The 15695-nt window shown below is 30.3% G+C and overlaps 2 protein-coding genes across 2 annotated transcripts; both read right to left on the minus strand.

Moving 5' to 3' along the window:
• Window positions 1–6574: 6574 nt before the first annotated feature.
• LOC119674509 lies at window positions 6575–8815 on the minus strand. Its single transcript, XM_038085651.1, has 5 exons — window positions 8788–8815; window positions 8234–8375; window positions 8025–8167; window positions 7621–7968; window positions 6575–7119 (listed from the first exon to the last, which is right to left on the minus strand). The coding sequence occupies exons 1-5, from the start codon at window positions 8813–8815 to the stop codon at window positions 6575–6577; spliced, it is 1206 nt and encodes a 401-aa protein (XP_037941579.1).
• A 916-nt stretch (window positions 8816–9731) lies between these two features.
• Window positions 9732–13422, minus strand: LOC119680679. Its single transcript, XM_038093618.1, has 5 exons — window positions 11988–13422; window positions 11208–11346; window positions 11004–11146; window positions 10592–10936; window positions 9732–10529 (listed from the first exon to the last, which is right to left on the minus strand). The coding sequence occupies exons 1-5, from the start codon at window positions 13390–13392 to the stop codon at window positions 9985–9987; spliced, it is 2577 nt and encodes an 858-aa protein (XP_037949546.1). The 5' UTR covers window positions 13393–13422; the 3' UTR covers window positions 9732–9984.
• Between the last annotated feature and the right edge of the window lie 2273 nt (window positions 13423–15695).

A 15695-nucleotide genomic window follows, 5' to 3' on the forward strand; every position in this document is an offset into this window, starting at 1 on the left:
CAACTAGCTATGTTAGATATGAATGTTGTTTTCCCTTTTCAGTATTTCGTTTCACTGCATTTATGTATACAAACGCAGCGGCTTTAAAATTCTCCACTAAAATAATTTATAATGAATGCGCATATGTTGCAAATACACGTACATATCTCTCAAAAATAACTTTAATACAAAACAACAACAAAAAAAAAAAGAAAAAAAATTGCTTAAAGTAATTTCCGCAACAATTGACAGAAGCGCCATCTACAATAGTAAAGTTCAAAAATTGTATAAACAATAAAATGACACAAATGAAAACAAAATAACAATCCTGTATTCTTTCATCAGACAAAACTCACACTCTCTGCAAATCATGGCGCGCAAATCCTGCAAACAAAAACATAATTGAAAAATTGTAGGCATAAATGAAAAGAGAGAGTGAAAGAAAGAAGAAAGAAGGAAAACAGAGTGGGAGAGTAAAAATATTTATTATTTTTTTTTGTTCCTTGTGTTTTTGTGTTTAACTTGTGTGGAAGGGATTTGTGTCATATGTGTTGCGCTACATTAATTGCAAAGGAATTGCATTGAAAAATTGTTATACACACGCCAAACACAGCACATTGCCTGCAACTGTGATAATTTGAATTGAATTTTTGAGCATGGCAAACGGAATTTACGAATTGATTTGCATTTAATTTCCGGTAACAAAAAGCCTCTCACTTTTTGAAAATTTATTCTCTTGCCTGCCGTTAATCGAAAAATACCAAAGCAACCAAATATTTATGCAAACATACGCAGACAGTGCGACAGACATACATACATACATACATACACACAGACAAATATGAGACATTTTTGGTGTGGGCTTGGAAAGGCGCCTGCTCCTAAAAACACTTAGCAATTGATTTGGCTACGTTGAGAAAGTGGTTGGGTAGCATAAAAAGTGCATATTGGCATATAGAGAGGAGTAGCAGACGGAAAATAGGCGAAAAATCAATATTTTCATTTTCATGTATATACATTAGTATTTTAATTATAAAATAATTTTATTGATTGTAATTTTAAATAAAAATTTTTCAAAAATATTTTTAAATTTCTACGACATAACTTACCATCGTCTCCAAATACATTTTCCCACAGATTATAACACTCGAACAATCTTTTGTAGGATTTAATAATTTTATTTAAAGATGTTTTACACACGATTTAATAATATGTATAAAGTAAACTGCTGTCAGCACCAAATTTAAATGCAAAGCGTATAAATCACACTAAATACAATCTTTTTAATATTTCTCATATTTAAAGACTTCATTATTTTCAAAATAATATGAATTGCTCACACTTTTCAAAAATTTCTTTCAATTTTTCCGTTTTCTTGTTTGTAATAAATTTTTTTCCTAATAATTTAACACATACTTTTAGGTTTTCATACACATTTGACTTCCTTCCTCCGAGTCGACACACAATGAAATTGGCGTCTAAAATTGAAAATTTATTTTTATTCCTTAGCTTTAGCGCAAAACACACGTACGTCAAAATTCACAAACTCCCAAACACATACACACACACTACTTAACATTTCAACGCACAACGGTAACTAAAAAAACTATTTTCAGCGTTAGCAGCGTTGACGATGACGTTGACGTCAACGCCAACGTTGGCGTTGTGACTAACGTCGACCGAGTTTTTTATTTTCCTTTTTTTTATTTTTTTTTTGTTATTGTGTACTTTAACTTTTGTTGCTTCGCGTAACGAGTACCGTGTGTTGTGTTGTCGTCAATTGCCAATTTAGTAATAATTGAAGGAATGCATTCTGCATTTGTATATGGCATAAAAGCAATCCACAAAACATATTTCACAAACAATACACACACCCGCACACCCACATTGAACATACCGTTTAATACTATACATTTAAACTATTTGATTCCACTGCGCGGGCACTCAAACCACAGCCAACACAGTGCGCTCGCGTCATATGTATTACTAACTATAAATATACGCAACCCCCCAACTGAAAGTTTTGCCAGCATACGGCCCACACTCACACAACCCACACACACACACACACTCCGTTCCATCTCCTTCAACCTAAAATCACTTTCATATAATTTAAGGGTATAAATCGATAAATAATTGAATTGTTTCGTATACGCAAACAGTGAGAGATGCCGACACTTGCTCTTGCCTTTCGCTGTGTGCAATTCATTCTGTGTCCGGTTGGGTACGGCCGGGTGGGTGGTAAACTATTGTAAAAGAGAGTGTGTGGAGAAATTTTGAATATGAATTTTTATGTTGAAAAATTTTGTGCGTAATTCTCGCTTTTTGTTTACTTTTGCTTTTGCTGAAAAATTTAGTTGTGAGCGGAAAAGTGTTGAAAAACGTATTGTGGAATGTACCGTTATTTTTAATCTAAACAAATATTTTTTTTATTGCAAAATAATATATTATAATATAATATTATATAAAATAATATATAAAACAATATAATTAATATATATTTTATAATACATTAAGTTTCTAAATATTGTAAGAAAAGTATTACTTAGTATAATAATATAAATATAATATTTTTATTTTATTGTACTTAATGACAAAAATATAAATCTATAATATAATATTTATTTTAATATCTAAATAAATATTTTTTATCAAAAAATAATAAATAAAATATTATAAATATTAATTATTTTGTGGCCAAATAATTTTATTAGTGTTTTTACAGGCTAATTGGTCAATTTTTTTATTGTTTTTAAAAAATAAAAACTAAGAAAAAAAAATTATTGTAAAATAAATTGCGGTTTCTTTTTTTTAATTTTTATTTTTTTTACAACAATAAAAAAATTTCACCAATTATCATGTAAAAACACTTTAATAAAATTATTTGCCCACAAAATAATTAATATTTATAAAATAATATAATTAAAATATACCTTATAAAAAAAATCAAAATTCTAAATACTGTAATAAATATATTACTAATTAAATATAATAATATGGATATATTTAATATTTCCATATATAATGGTATTTATTGAAAAAAATATATAAATGCATATATACATATACGTGTACACATATTATATTATATATTAAATAATATATAATATGATTAAAATATTCTTTATAAATACTTTTAATGACTATATAAATAAAAATATTAATTATTAAAACCTGGTACTTCCAGTTCAAACAAATTATATACGGACAATAAATTAATTAAAAATAAATTCCGATATTTGTCAAGACCACTGTATGGTCTGTATGTATGTTGTATGGTCAGCCAAATTTCAATAAATTAACTAAATATCTGTGTTTGTCTTTTGTTTGTGGACTTTCTGTGTGGACTTTCTGATTCTAGTAAAAATATTATAAGAGCATCTTGCAAGAGACTTTGATAATGAAATGATTGTCCGAAAGAAGGAATGTACGTTTACTTATAGTGGAACAAAAAAGAACATTTTATATATAAATCAGAATTTAAAAAGCGTTTGTAAATTCTAGAGCGCGTTTAGAGATAATTTCAGTGTTGCTTTAAAACTGTGGATGAAATACGGCTATACTCCTATAATCGGAAAATGAGAAAAGTTCATAAGATGAAGATGCTTCAAAAAAGGTGAAGAAAGTTTCATCAGCGGAGAAAGTTATATGTTCCAAAAAATAAAAAAAACAAATTAATATATAAAAATTATATCAGAGGGAATAACATCAGTTTTTGTTTTTTGAGATACAAATGGCATTAAATAGAATAGACTAATTGAAAAAGGCCATAACAATTGAGGAGGTGAAATAAAGAAGTAATATTGTATTTGTAAAAAATATTTTTTGTAATAGTAAAAACTTTTATATCACTACAACAACCTACCATCTTATTTATTAACTGGTCGAATTATGTAAAGCATTATTTACCAGATTGACTAGATTATATCCAACGTATTTACCAGATTTGTCCTGATTTAAGTTAATATATATTATTAAAATTGAAAATTGGGTTGCTGAGAAGAAATTTCAATAGAATATTTATATTATCTCTACAATTTGTGAATATTTTGAGCACTTCCAAGAAAATAATTTTTAGAAAAATTGGAATACCGTTACAACTAGTGTATAAAGATTGAATGGAACTTTGAGGATAAAATTTAAAAATTCACAAACATTTAGCTTTTATATTTCACTGACTTATTACGCTACTACCGCATATCGCAAGCAATAATTAGAGCCAATGCAGTATTTTACAAACAGTTTGAGAGATACTGTAATGAGAATGATGTCTACGAATGCATACTAACAGTTTGAAAAATACAGATAAAATAAAAATACGGTTTGGATAATAACTGCTGTCCTACAGTTTGAGATAGGTAGAGAAAATAATATTTGTAGCAATGCACAGTTTGAGTAGCACAATTATCACTGAAGTGCAAATGGAGTTACAGTTTTAAATATGTACAGTACGCAAAACACTCAAGCCGCACAGTCGAGCTAGAGATATTATGTTTGAATATATAAACAGTTGCGCGGAAATAGCTATTAAAACAAATTAAACTTAATATATTTAGCAATTAAAGATAAATTACTTTTGTCACATAATAAGAATATGAAGTGCTCTTGTATAAATAATTAAAATTCTTTAGTGATTATCCCATCAGAATTTATTAACATAATTATAATTTATTACATTCGAGATAGATTACATTTAGAAACTAACTGGAATATTACAGTTTTAGTAGCACAAAACTATAGCAAAACTTGAGAAATGTTTCGAAATTGATTGTTGTCTTTGATAAAAGACGTACTGTATGAAGAAAAATAATCTTAAAAATTTTAGAAGTTTAAAATTAAACATAGAACAAGAAACATAGAAGACCGTACAGTATTAAATTTATGAATACTTCTGGATGGAATGAAATTGGTGAAATTAATAGTTTGAAGCACTTTTTCCAAGAACATTAGATGGTCTTATATATGTTACTTATAGGAAAGTGGATTTATTTGGGTTTACAAAAAATTAATTAAAAAAACAAAAAAGATATATTTCAACTTTTAAAAAACAATACCGGAAGTGTAAAGAGTGTGAAGAAGCACGTCCTAAGAAGCAGGTCCATCGTAGAACATTTTTCTTGGATCTTATTTATTTATTAGCCTTAGTGAATTATATAAACACTTTGTGAAGAAAAATTAAACCTTTTTTTTTAATTTTAACAGAATTTCTGACTTACAATATATACTGAGGTACTCTTGACTATAAAAATGGACTATTTTGATAAGGGATTACTGCCTAAATTTAATCTTCTTTAACTGCTGTGGTAAGTTCAGCAAAGTCAAGTTTGTAGATTGTATATACTTTTAAGTAAATCAGAAATTTATTTGATGGTGGTTATAGGTATATATGTTTTGAAGAAGTACTATATGTCTTTGAATATCAAAAATAAATAAAATAATAAGCAATGTTTATGTCATTCATTCATATAAATTGGAAATACGCATGTACGACCAATATAGAATTATCACTCATATTATCTAATGTTCGAAGTGGAAAAATATCATATTCATAACACTGCACGTATGTTTCCAGTTAGGTTTATCAAACCTCACTACAATATTAAATCACTACAAGGTTAAAATTTTTTCGAGCTAACTTAAGATAAATGGGTGGGGTATAGTTACGAGATAGAACTGATAGTATGTTTTAAAAAAATCAAGTTGAAGTACAACTAACGAATCGGTGGGGTCGGAAGAATCAAAGAGGACAAAAGTGATTTAAATGATTTCCGGTAGTTGCAAGGCACTGTAAAGATTGGAAATGTATTATAGCGAGAGCCAAAGTTATGTTTCAGTTGAAAAACCAATGAATCAGAAGAAAGGAATTTAAGTTTATTTTAGGTAAGTCACTGGCGTTTAGTTGCGCGGAAAGGCACTGTGACGATCAGACATGCATTATAACAAAATCCAGGGTTGTACTGCAGTTGTAATGTTAATAAGCCAACTAACTTAGTATACTCACACCAGTTCTAATATTTCCAATTGTGTAACTTTTTTAGTGAAGGAAAAACTTAAAATTTTATTTTTATGTTAAAAATCTATATATTTTTTAACTACAAGTGCTTGATTCGTTCTTTTCGCATATATTATTTCAGCTTCAACTTAAATTGCATACTGACAAAGATGAAATGTTCTTGCAAATAAGCAGGAAGTGAGAAAAAGACACACACTTCAAAATTGTCTTCTTCACAAATGGAAAGCGAAAAGTTTTACAAATGCCAGTTGCATCCTGTTTGTTTTTTTTCTTTCCACTGAAAAGGACATGTTATTCCCTTAAAGTGCGTGAGTTGTAAAGTTCTTAACTAGAAGTCATAAAGTTGAAAGTAAAACTAAATTTGAGGTTAAAGTTGGAGAAGAGAAAAAGCAAACTCATGAGAATCAAATTGAAATTTAATTTGTTTAAAATTGAACAAAAACTTTTTTATTACCAAAAAGTAAATACAGAAATTGAATGAAATTAAATTAAATAATATTAAATTAAATTGTACTGGAAGATGTATTAAAACTTTAATTTAACTTATTTTATAAGACTTATATCAAATTCAATTAGAGAGGCTCAGAAAATTTTATAAAAGATGCAGAGAAATATGAGGACTATGCTCAGTGCATTCAAATAACCCCATCGAATTCGTATGGCAGCATTGCAAGTCAGATTATTAACAAAAATTGTATATCTTACTTGATCAGGACTTTGACAGTCTTCGTCAGTGCAAGACACTTGTGTTGAATCAGCAAAAGTTTGCGCTTGCACTGACATATAAAGCGGTGGACACTGCAGTATAGTATCATATCCGGTACAAGCATCTGTTAGATCGTAGCTTTGTGAAAGGCTAGTGATTTGACGACAATCTTGATTTGCCGGAATCAAACTACCTTCACGATGTGGGTACCTGACCTCACGAGAGAAACAAACAGTCACCGTAACAGCGTTGTTCGCATCTACTTGTATGTAACGCATGCTTTTCCTATCGAAGAAATAATTTGGTGCCATTCGATAGAAATTAATACCCCCAGGACGTACAGTTTGCATCATTGCATTCATTGCCGATTTGTTGGGTTGCCAATCTGCACCACAGTGTGGATTTGTAATGCGACGAGGTTCTGAAAGATTATTTTAAGTACAATTATTAATTAGATTAACAGTCGGCTTAATCTAAATTCTTAAATAAGTCTCTATTACATTCTTCTTTTGTGTACTTGCTGTTTGCTAGTTTTCATAATAACATCCACTACTTAGAAAAGTAGTGAGGACAACGCACATCTTGAATGCAGATCCACACTAGAATAGTTCTGATGTGATTTATATATGAAGTATTTCGTGTATATAATAGTTAGATCTGTTTCAAGATTATAAAGGTAAAGATAAAGGATAAGCCTTTAAATGACTAAATAATATATCAACCTTAAAACAATGAAAATATATATAAACTAACTTAATGGATCTAACATGTTAATGCTATTATGATAAATAATGGAAAAATTCTAAGTCTAATAGCCAAAGCCTAATCAAGCCTAAGAAGAATGGACTCAACTTCGTATGTTCTATGATATATGTATATATATATCAATTATTAAAATGAATGTATTTTACAAAAAACTTACCCTTTCTTATGCGTTTGACAACAGGTTCAGCACTTCGTTCAACGCTATTGTCTAAACTTAACAAAAAGAGATCATCTTCGGGATCCCAAACGAAACTTTTAAAACGTATCACAGCACCACCAGCATAGAATAAGATATTAATATCAGGAAGCGTATAGTTTAGATTATCTAAAAAGTGTAAACAATAGCGTTCATCACTTTCACTAACATAGGCAATTGGACTGGGCATGATTAAAGCAATCAAACTCTGACCCCCTGGTTTAGCTAACTGACGTTCTGTATTCATTTTATCTTCAATCAAATCTCGAATAGTATTCAAAATGATGGGAAATTTAAAACCACTATTATCTGAAAGTAATTATAGTTTTGCTCTTATCAAGAGTATGTTCTTTTAAATTTCTTACATTTTGAATGTGTGGTTTCATTCCAATTAGCATAAACTTCGTTTATATAGTTGGTTGTATTCACTATAGGAGTACCATCTGAAGCGGCTAATATAGTCACTGAACTGGCAAATGGATTTATATTTAAATTCTGTAGAACGTAACTAAAAATAAGAAGTGAGTAATATGTATATATTTCTTGTGATAATTTTCTGTTTTTCTGTACATACTTTAAATAGTTGACAATACTATAGTAAGGCCAAGTGGTGTCCAAGAAAACATATATGTCGGTTATAATAGTCGTGGTGTTGAAGATGTCAGATTTCTCTTGATGTTCGTATTCCTCATTCGCTCTACAAATGCTTATCGTCGCTTTATGAAAATAGATAGAAGAATATAATTTATATATATTCGTGTAAATTTTTGCTTTAGGTCTAAAGTCGTTAGAAATATACGAGTGTTTTATACTATACAGGAGAGGTTTTCAAGAAATACATTAAGATGTGTTTAAGTTTAGTGCATTCTATATAAAAACTCTCTAGAACTTATATAACTAGTCAGTTCATAATGAAGAAGACTTTTCTACCATATAAATAAATATTTTGAAAGTGTTTTGTTATAAATATTATTTTTAAAAAGATTTTTTTTAGTTTGGAATGCTCCTTATATTGTTCAAATTATATATATATACAGATCACCTTAAAGAAATCAGGTATAAAATAAAATTTATTTATATTATGGGTTGCAGAATTTACTCAAATATGTATCGAAATAGTTAACATACCTACTTGCCAGAATACAGGATGGGCCATACTAGGTGAACCTACTTATTTAATAAAACAAAATATGGAAAAGCACACTTTTATTTGATCAAGTTAAAAATCATTTAATTTGGTTTAAGAAGATTTAAATACATCGCTTTATGAAGATTATATTTGACGCTTCAAATTCATGATATCATTAGTCAATCTGATCTTTCTTCTCAAAGCTAGAGTGTTGGCAGTTGGATCCACCTAATATGGTCAACCCTGTAGTTGCTGAATATTTCTTTTTTGATCTTGCATTATTCTTTGAAATAGGTCAATTTACAATATTATTGTTAAGGTTTTTATGTGCGATTTCCAATGTTTGTTTGAAAAAAATTTTCACATTCATAGTGATTGAGAATTATAATTTCTTGTAGAATTAAAAATTTGATTTAATACAAAACTATTATTATTATGTTGCAGCTGTTTTGAGTTAGTGCACTTAAGCATTTATACTCTTTTTTAACTCGAGGTTTCCTCAAAATCCCTCTCTACACCTTGACTACATTATTGTTTATCATTTCATCAGACTAAGCAATAATTGACCTCAGATCTGCATACCTCCCCGAGGAGCCTATAACCATTTACATCTATTTTTAAGTGAATAAACGATTTCTATCAATACTCTGCCCTGAGATACAAGTCAAATTAACTTTGACACTTCGGCAATATCTGTATAGAAATTATATAAAAGAAAAAAATTAAAACTAATTTATAAGATTTTTATTTTAAAGATTTTTTTAAGCCTTTTCTAAAAGACAGAAATATAAAAATAAGTGAACTCATATGTATTCTAATTATAATATTTAGATGTTCAATCGAAGACTATTTTATATGTTCACTTAGGTAAATAGTAAGCTTTATAGGTTCCCATATAAGCGAGTGATAAAGAAAGTTTTTTGTTGTTTTTATAGTGTTGGTTGTCTTTATTATGGCTGTATTCAAATTCCAACTTTTTGTTAAAAATACAACTTAAAATAGAAAAAATACTTAAAATATTAAAGAATAAACAATTCAATAGTAAAAATATGTGTTTGTAATGTTTGTATAATTAAATTAATTGATTTTGGATTTGTATGGTGGGAGCTTAAATATTGAACAAATCCAATAATGTATTTGTCAAATATTAATCGCCTCTGTTTTATGTCTAAGGTCCCTGCAATTTTGGAACCGATTTATTTGAAGAATTGCAGTAGGAAATAAGCTAAAGTAATTGTAATAAAACTGGCAAAAACTCCACTAGCACTACTGTAACAACCAAGGTTGGCTACTGTAATCGAATACTGTAACTGATCCGGAGTTTGGCATGCCGCGTCTGTACAAGACACAGTATAACTATTGGTTACGTTCATCGCTTGTACTGATAAGTAAAGTGAAGGACACTGGTGAATAGTGTAGTAACCGTCGCAGGCATTGGACAGATCATAGCTATATGGAGAACTTGAACCAGATATTTGTACACAATTTTGATTACTGCCGGAGTTGGTGGAATTTTGCATTGGTAAAACTGTTGAGCGTGATGAGCAAACGGTAAATTGCATGGAACTTTGTGGTTGTATGTTGACGTAACGGCCGCTGGCTGCACCGTAGTAGTAGTTGGGGACCATACGATAGAAGTTGATGACACCAGGTCGTGCATATTGAGTCATTTTATAGTTATTTGTGCCGCTGTTCGAATACCAATTTGAACCACAGTTAGGATTTATAATGCGACGTGGAACTAAAAAATTTTTTGGGAAATTAAATTTCATCGCTGAGGCATATGGATAGAAGGGGACTTACCCTTTTTGATGCGGTTAACAACAGGACCTGAAGATGCAGAAGGCTGAGAGCCTATGGTTAAACTAAACAAGTCTTGATTGGGATCGTTAACAAATGACGAAAAACGGTTAGAGGTTCCACCAGAATAGTAGATGTAATGCAAGTCGGGAATTTGCTCGGACATATATAGCAATTGAGTTGTGGAATAACTTGAATCACCGCTATTGACTGTGGCTTGATTTGGCATCATAAGTGCTACCATTGAACGTCCGCCTACAGATGAATTGGTTTGTTCAGCGTTCATATAAGCTTGAGTCAGGTTTTGTAGGGTTTGTAGTATATTAGGTAAATTAAAACCGGGATTAACTGGAATTAAGTTAGAATATAAGTTGAGTAACAAAATCAAGTAAATCAAGTAAAACGAGTAACTTACACATTGAATGCGTGGTTACGTTCCAGTTTTCATATACGTCTGCAATATTGTTAGTGGTATTTACGATAACAGAGCAGTCAGCAGCTGCTAATAGAGTTACTGAACTGGCATATGGATTAATATTTAAGCGTTCCAATATGTAACTGTGTGTATAAGAAAATGGTTTTTAATCTGTAGTAATGCATAATAAATAGGTTAACTCACACTAGGTAATCCACAATGTTTCCATATTGCCAGGAAGTGTCCAAGAACACATAAATATTTGTCATAGCGGTAATTGATGATGAAATGTCCTGTGGGAGAGCATTACTGACTGAACAAGAAACATCATTCAAGTATTGGGCTGAAAGTAAACGAAAATATCTATCAGTCCAAAATATTCTAGAACAATTGAAAATTATATGAAGTTATGATAGAAAAAATAAAAAAATACTGGTATGTTGATGGTGTATCCGGAACTTTCAACAATAGATCAAAATATGCACAACTATCAAATATTAGTACAACCACGAACTTTTTAGTACGTGTGGAACGATTGATTGAAGGGATGAGTAATGGCTGTGTCATGACGAAATTTTTGGCTTTTAGTAATATATATTTGAGAAATCATTTCAGATAATGCTGTCTCAGGTCTATACATAACAATGAGCTATGATGCCTAAGATATTAAATGAGTGCAAATATAAAACACGTAAATACGACTGGGTTGAGTACAGGGTATGCAAACCATATGACGATATATAGTCCGAAGGATGAATCAAAATATGACAGGGAAACTATATATCACGTTAAAAGAAGTTGTACAGTGCAAAAATAACTGGAAAACCATAAATCCATAAATCAATTTTTTATGAAGAATTTTCTTTCTGTAAATTTTTTAATGACTCTATCACTCTTAATAAGAAGTATATAAGATAACATCAAAAATAAAAATGATACAATGAAACAGAATTTAAAAACATTTTTATTATAATATCTACTTACGTATATAACTTTCCAAAGCATTGGCCGCTAAATTCGAGAAATTTGCGATCGCTGAGGCTGAGAGAGTAACACGCAATTGCATTTCACGATCAAGAACTTGAGCAAAGGCGGAAGTTTGAACGATCATTGTGTTAAGTGGAGCAAATGTTGGGAAATTATCCTTACGATTGCAAGCCATTATACCTGAGCTCAATACACCATCCATTGAATAGTACATACGTAATAACTGTGATAATTTAAGAGAAGGTGCTTGTGTACGCCAATTAACTATATTCATGGCAATAATAAGACCATCCAAACCACCACGTATTTCAGCATCTGTCATTTCCATATTCTGGCGCTGAGACAAGAAATACCATTTTGGCATGACAGTATTATTCCAAGCACCGTTTGCACCAACTGAAGCAGTTTCTGATGATGAACTAGGCACTTGCAGCAGCGCTACTTCAGCGAGGTCACCAGCCAGTGTTGCAGCCCAACGATTATCTATTGCAACTGTTGTAGTTTGTGGTAGATTTGGACCACCTTGACGTCTTGCCAATGCCAACAATGTACGCAACTGCACACTTTGTTGTTCTAGACCAGCAGCTATACCAGCAATTAAGGTACCTGCAGCAACAGTACCCCATGGAGTCCAAATGACACCATTTTCAACTGGGCACTGACTTACTGCATTATCGCCACTACTGTAACCGAAATTAGGATCAGCATAACCCCAATCATAGTCAAAGGATTTGGCATTAATATTAATATTTTCTCGTAATTTGCCTTGTGGAACAACACGACGTTTGTTTTTAGCACCAAATGTCTCAAGAAGTTCAACGTCTCCAATAAAGTTATTTTGTTCTTGTGCAGGAGCGGCGCGTGGTAAGCGTTGTGCACGATATTGTGAGAGTTTTCCACAAACTTGATTTTCATCGCCACGTTGGCGTGTATCGAAAGAACTGGAAAGCATGAAGTGCAGAGAACAACGTTCCTCAACTGATAGTGAGTTATTTGGGAAATTATAAGCGTTGCCTGGTATTAGTCTTTGCAATAAAATACGAAATTTGGAAAATTGGAAACCAGTCGGACTGTAGGGTATAACACCTGGAGATGCAACTATATTTGGTGCACGCTGTATGCCATCCTGTCGGAAACGATGTATTAAACTTATGGCCAATTGTCGTATGTCCTGGTTATAATTGTATGAGTTCTCTACTTTCTCGATGAGTGAAATAAGGGTACCTATGTTAGACGGCAAACGATTATCGCGATTCATGAAATAACTTGTATTATAACACTCCACCAGTGATGGCGGGATTTGTAGTTGTGCATTTTCTTGAGCTTGAGTCTGACCTATGCTGCAGCATAGGAAGACAGCAGCCAGCGCTAAGGCGACTGTCGTTTGTTTTGTTGGCAGCATTATTAACTAAAGGAGTTCGCTATGTTCGATCGTTCTGAAATGTGGAAAATAATATTAATGTTATTTTTATGTAATAATAATATAAATAAATGATATATAAAAAAATTAATTCTGTGTTAAGTGCAAAATCATAATAAATTATTTGTTCGGTATAAAATCGATACTAAAGTCATTTATGTGCATTGGCATTTTGATTTGTTATCAGTAGCTTATATATAGAATTTACTATGGAATGTCTTATGGAATAGTCCACTATTATTGTGTGACCATGGCCTAAAAATAATATAACTTACATAAAACTTTTTAAACGTACGGAAATTACACAAAAAAACTGATATCATTAAATTTCTATAAACTGCAAAGCGCTACGATTTTGGTTGGGCTGATTAGTATTTATGATGTTTAATAGTGTTTGTATTTTGAAGGCAAAATTTTAAACGTTTTAGTTTCAGTTTTAATTATATTATTATTATTATATAATTCGATCTTATTAAATAATGTGTGGACTATGTTTCAATAGGCTTTATAAACTAAAAAGGAGCCATATTATGTTTTGGAAAAACAGATACGTGATGATTACTGGTTTTTATACGAAAGTTTCACATTTTCCAGCATAAATATCTTTACAACGTTTTAGTTCATGAGTGTTTACTGTGCTGTTTATATTGATTTTTAGGCGCAAAACTTAAAACGTGGCCTTCGCAAACTTCTCCAGGAAAGTTAATGAGTATTTCTATTTCCGATAGATGCATAGGGAAAGTAACATCTATAGGGAATTATTGGCTCACTGGAATCTCAGTCACTAATAAAGCAAGCGAATGACGTTTATTGATGTTCAGTTCTTTAATACGCATAATCGTTTGACTGAACTTCTAATCGTTTGACATGTCTAGTTAAAAAGGACGTTAGTTCCATTATGTAATATGGATATATAATAAATATATAATTTCAAAGTAATTCAATTAATAACTCAGTCCTTCATACATTATTTCTAGACAGATTGAAGTATAACCTTAAACTACGTCAAAAAAATATTCTTATGGTCATAAACTTTTCAAATAAACTAATTTGAAAAGTTATTTGTGCTTCAGAAGAAAAAAAATCCACACTAGGTGAGAACGGTATTTGGCTGATTACTTTCAATAGCTTTATGCTATCGCAGAACACTCTAAAGTATAATCGCAACAATACCTGATGTTAACATCAAATTTCAAACGTCAAATTTCGCATGGAAGCAACGTAGAGTCCTATAAACTTGAAAAATTTGTATCTTTTAGTATCTTCAGTATCTTTTAATCGCTTTTAGAAATTATGAATTCTCGATACTTTTTTATGGAATATATTTCCCTGTGCTCGATGCGCTAAAGTTTTAGTTAGTAAAAACATTAGTAAATTTATTATTATAACATATCAGTTAGTGAAAGGCTGATTCACTAATATTTGTATAAAAAGAGTATACAGGTACGTATGGTATTTTTGATATTTAATTTCAGTAAAAAATGTTTAGTATAAAATTTTAGTATCTATTCGGAAATATATATGTACATTATTAACATATACCTTGTACTGTTGACTTAGTCAGTCAGGCAGAATATAAATTAATTATAAATATATATAGTATTTTAATGTGGTAAAGGTAACTTAAAGCTACTGGTATTTGTAGTCGTCTAGTTAAATATTTTTCTATAGATATTTATAAGTTCTACTATTTTCCAGTAGAAGTAATTTCTGCCTAAGATTTACCACTCTTTTATTATCATATATATACGTGTATGTATGTATGCATGCATTCATGTTTGTATGTGTGTTCTTTGATTCAAGATAAGAAATTGCGAAGTTATATAGTTTTAGTTAATTCCTTATCGATTTTTGTATTTTAGTAATTTACAAAAATACTTATCTTTTATCGCGTAGCACAAATGGACATAATATAAATATAGTACGAGTACATTTTCATTGTTTTTATATTCGCATTAAGAACATATTTAACCAAATTTATTTTTTATATTTTGACAATTTGTATATAATATAAATTTTCTAATTAATGTTGTCTAGGTAAATTATTTCTTCATGAATCAACCCTATTTTTTTTATCTTAAAACTTGAAATATTATAACAAAACATGAGTAGCACGAGTTTAACTTCTAATATGTTTACCATATAATATGTGTTCGTATATATAAATATACTAAAGCGTAGGTTTAGGGTTCTCTGGGAAGGGGAAATACCACAATTTTAGCAATAATGTTTAGAATAATAATAAATTAATATATTTAATACTTCATAAAAATGTTTGATCTATT

Source organism: Teleopsis dalmanni, chromosome 2 (assembly GCF_002237135.1).
Source record: "Teleopsis dalmanni isolate 2A chromosome 2, ASM223713v2, whole genome shotgun sequence".
Lineage (NCBI taxonomy): Eukaryota > Metazoa > Arthropoda > Insecta > Diptera > Diopsidae > Teleopsis > Teleopsis dalmanni.

Bases quoted from the DNA above. Each gene is read 5' to 3' on its own strand.
- LOC119674509 (XM_038085651.1), bottom strand. From the start codon at position 8,815: ATGGCCCATCCTGTATTCTGGCAAGTAG. The intron at 8,376-8,787 runs GTATGTTAACTA...ATTTTCATAAAG, and splicing joins TCCTGTATTCTGGCAAGTAG to CGACGATAAGCATTTGTAGA. The intron at 8,168-8,233 runs GTATGTACAGAA...TCTTATTTTTAG, and splicing joins AGTATTGTCAACTATTTAAA to TTACGTTCTACAGAATTTAA.
- LOC119680679 (XM_038093618.1), bottom strand. From the start codon at position 13,392: ATGCTGCCAACAAAACAAACGACAGTCGCCTTAGCGCTGGCTGCTGTC. The intron at 11,347-11,987 runs GTAAGTAGATAT...GTTTACTTTCAG, and splicing joins TGCTTTGGAAAGTTATATAC to CCCAATACTTGAATGATGTT. The intron at 11,147-11,207 runs GTGAGTTAACCT...TTATACACACAG, and splicing joins AACATTGTGGATTACCTAGT to TTACATATTGGAACGCTTAA.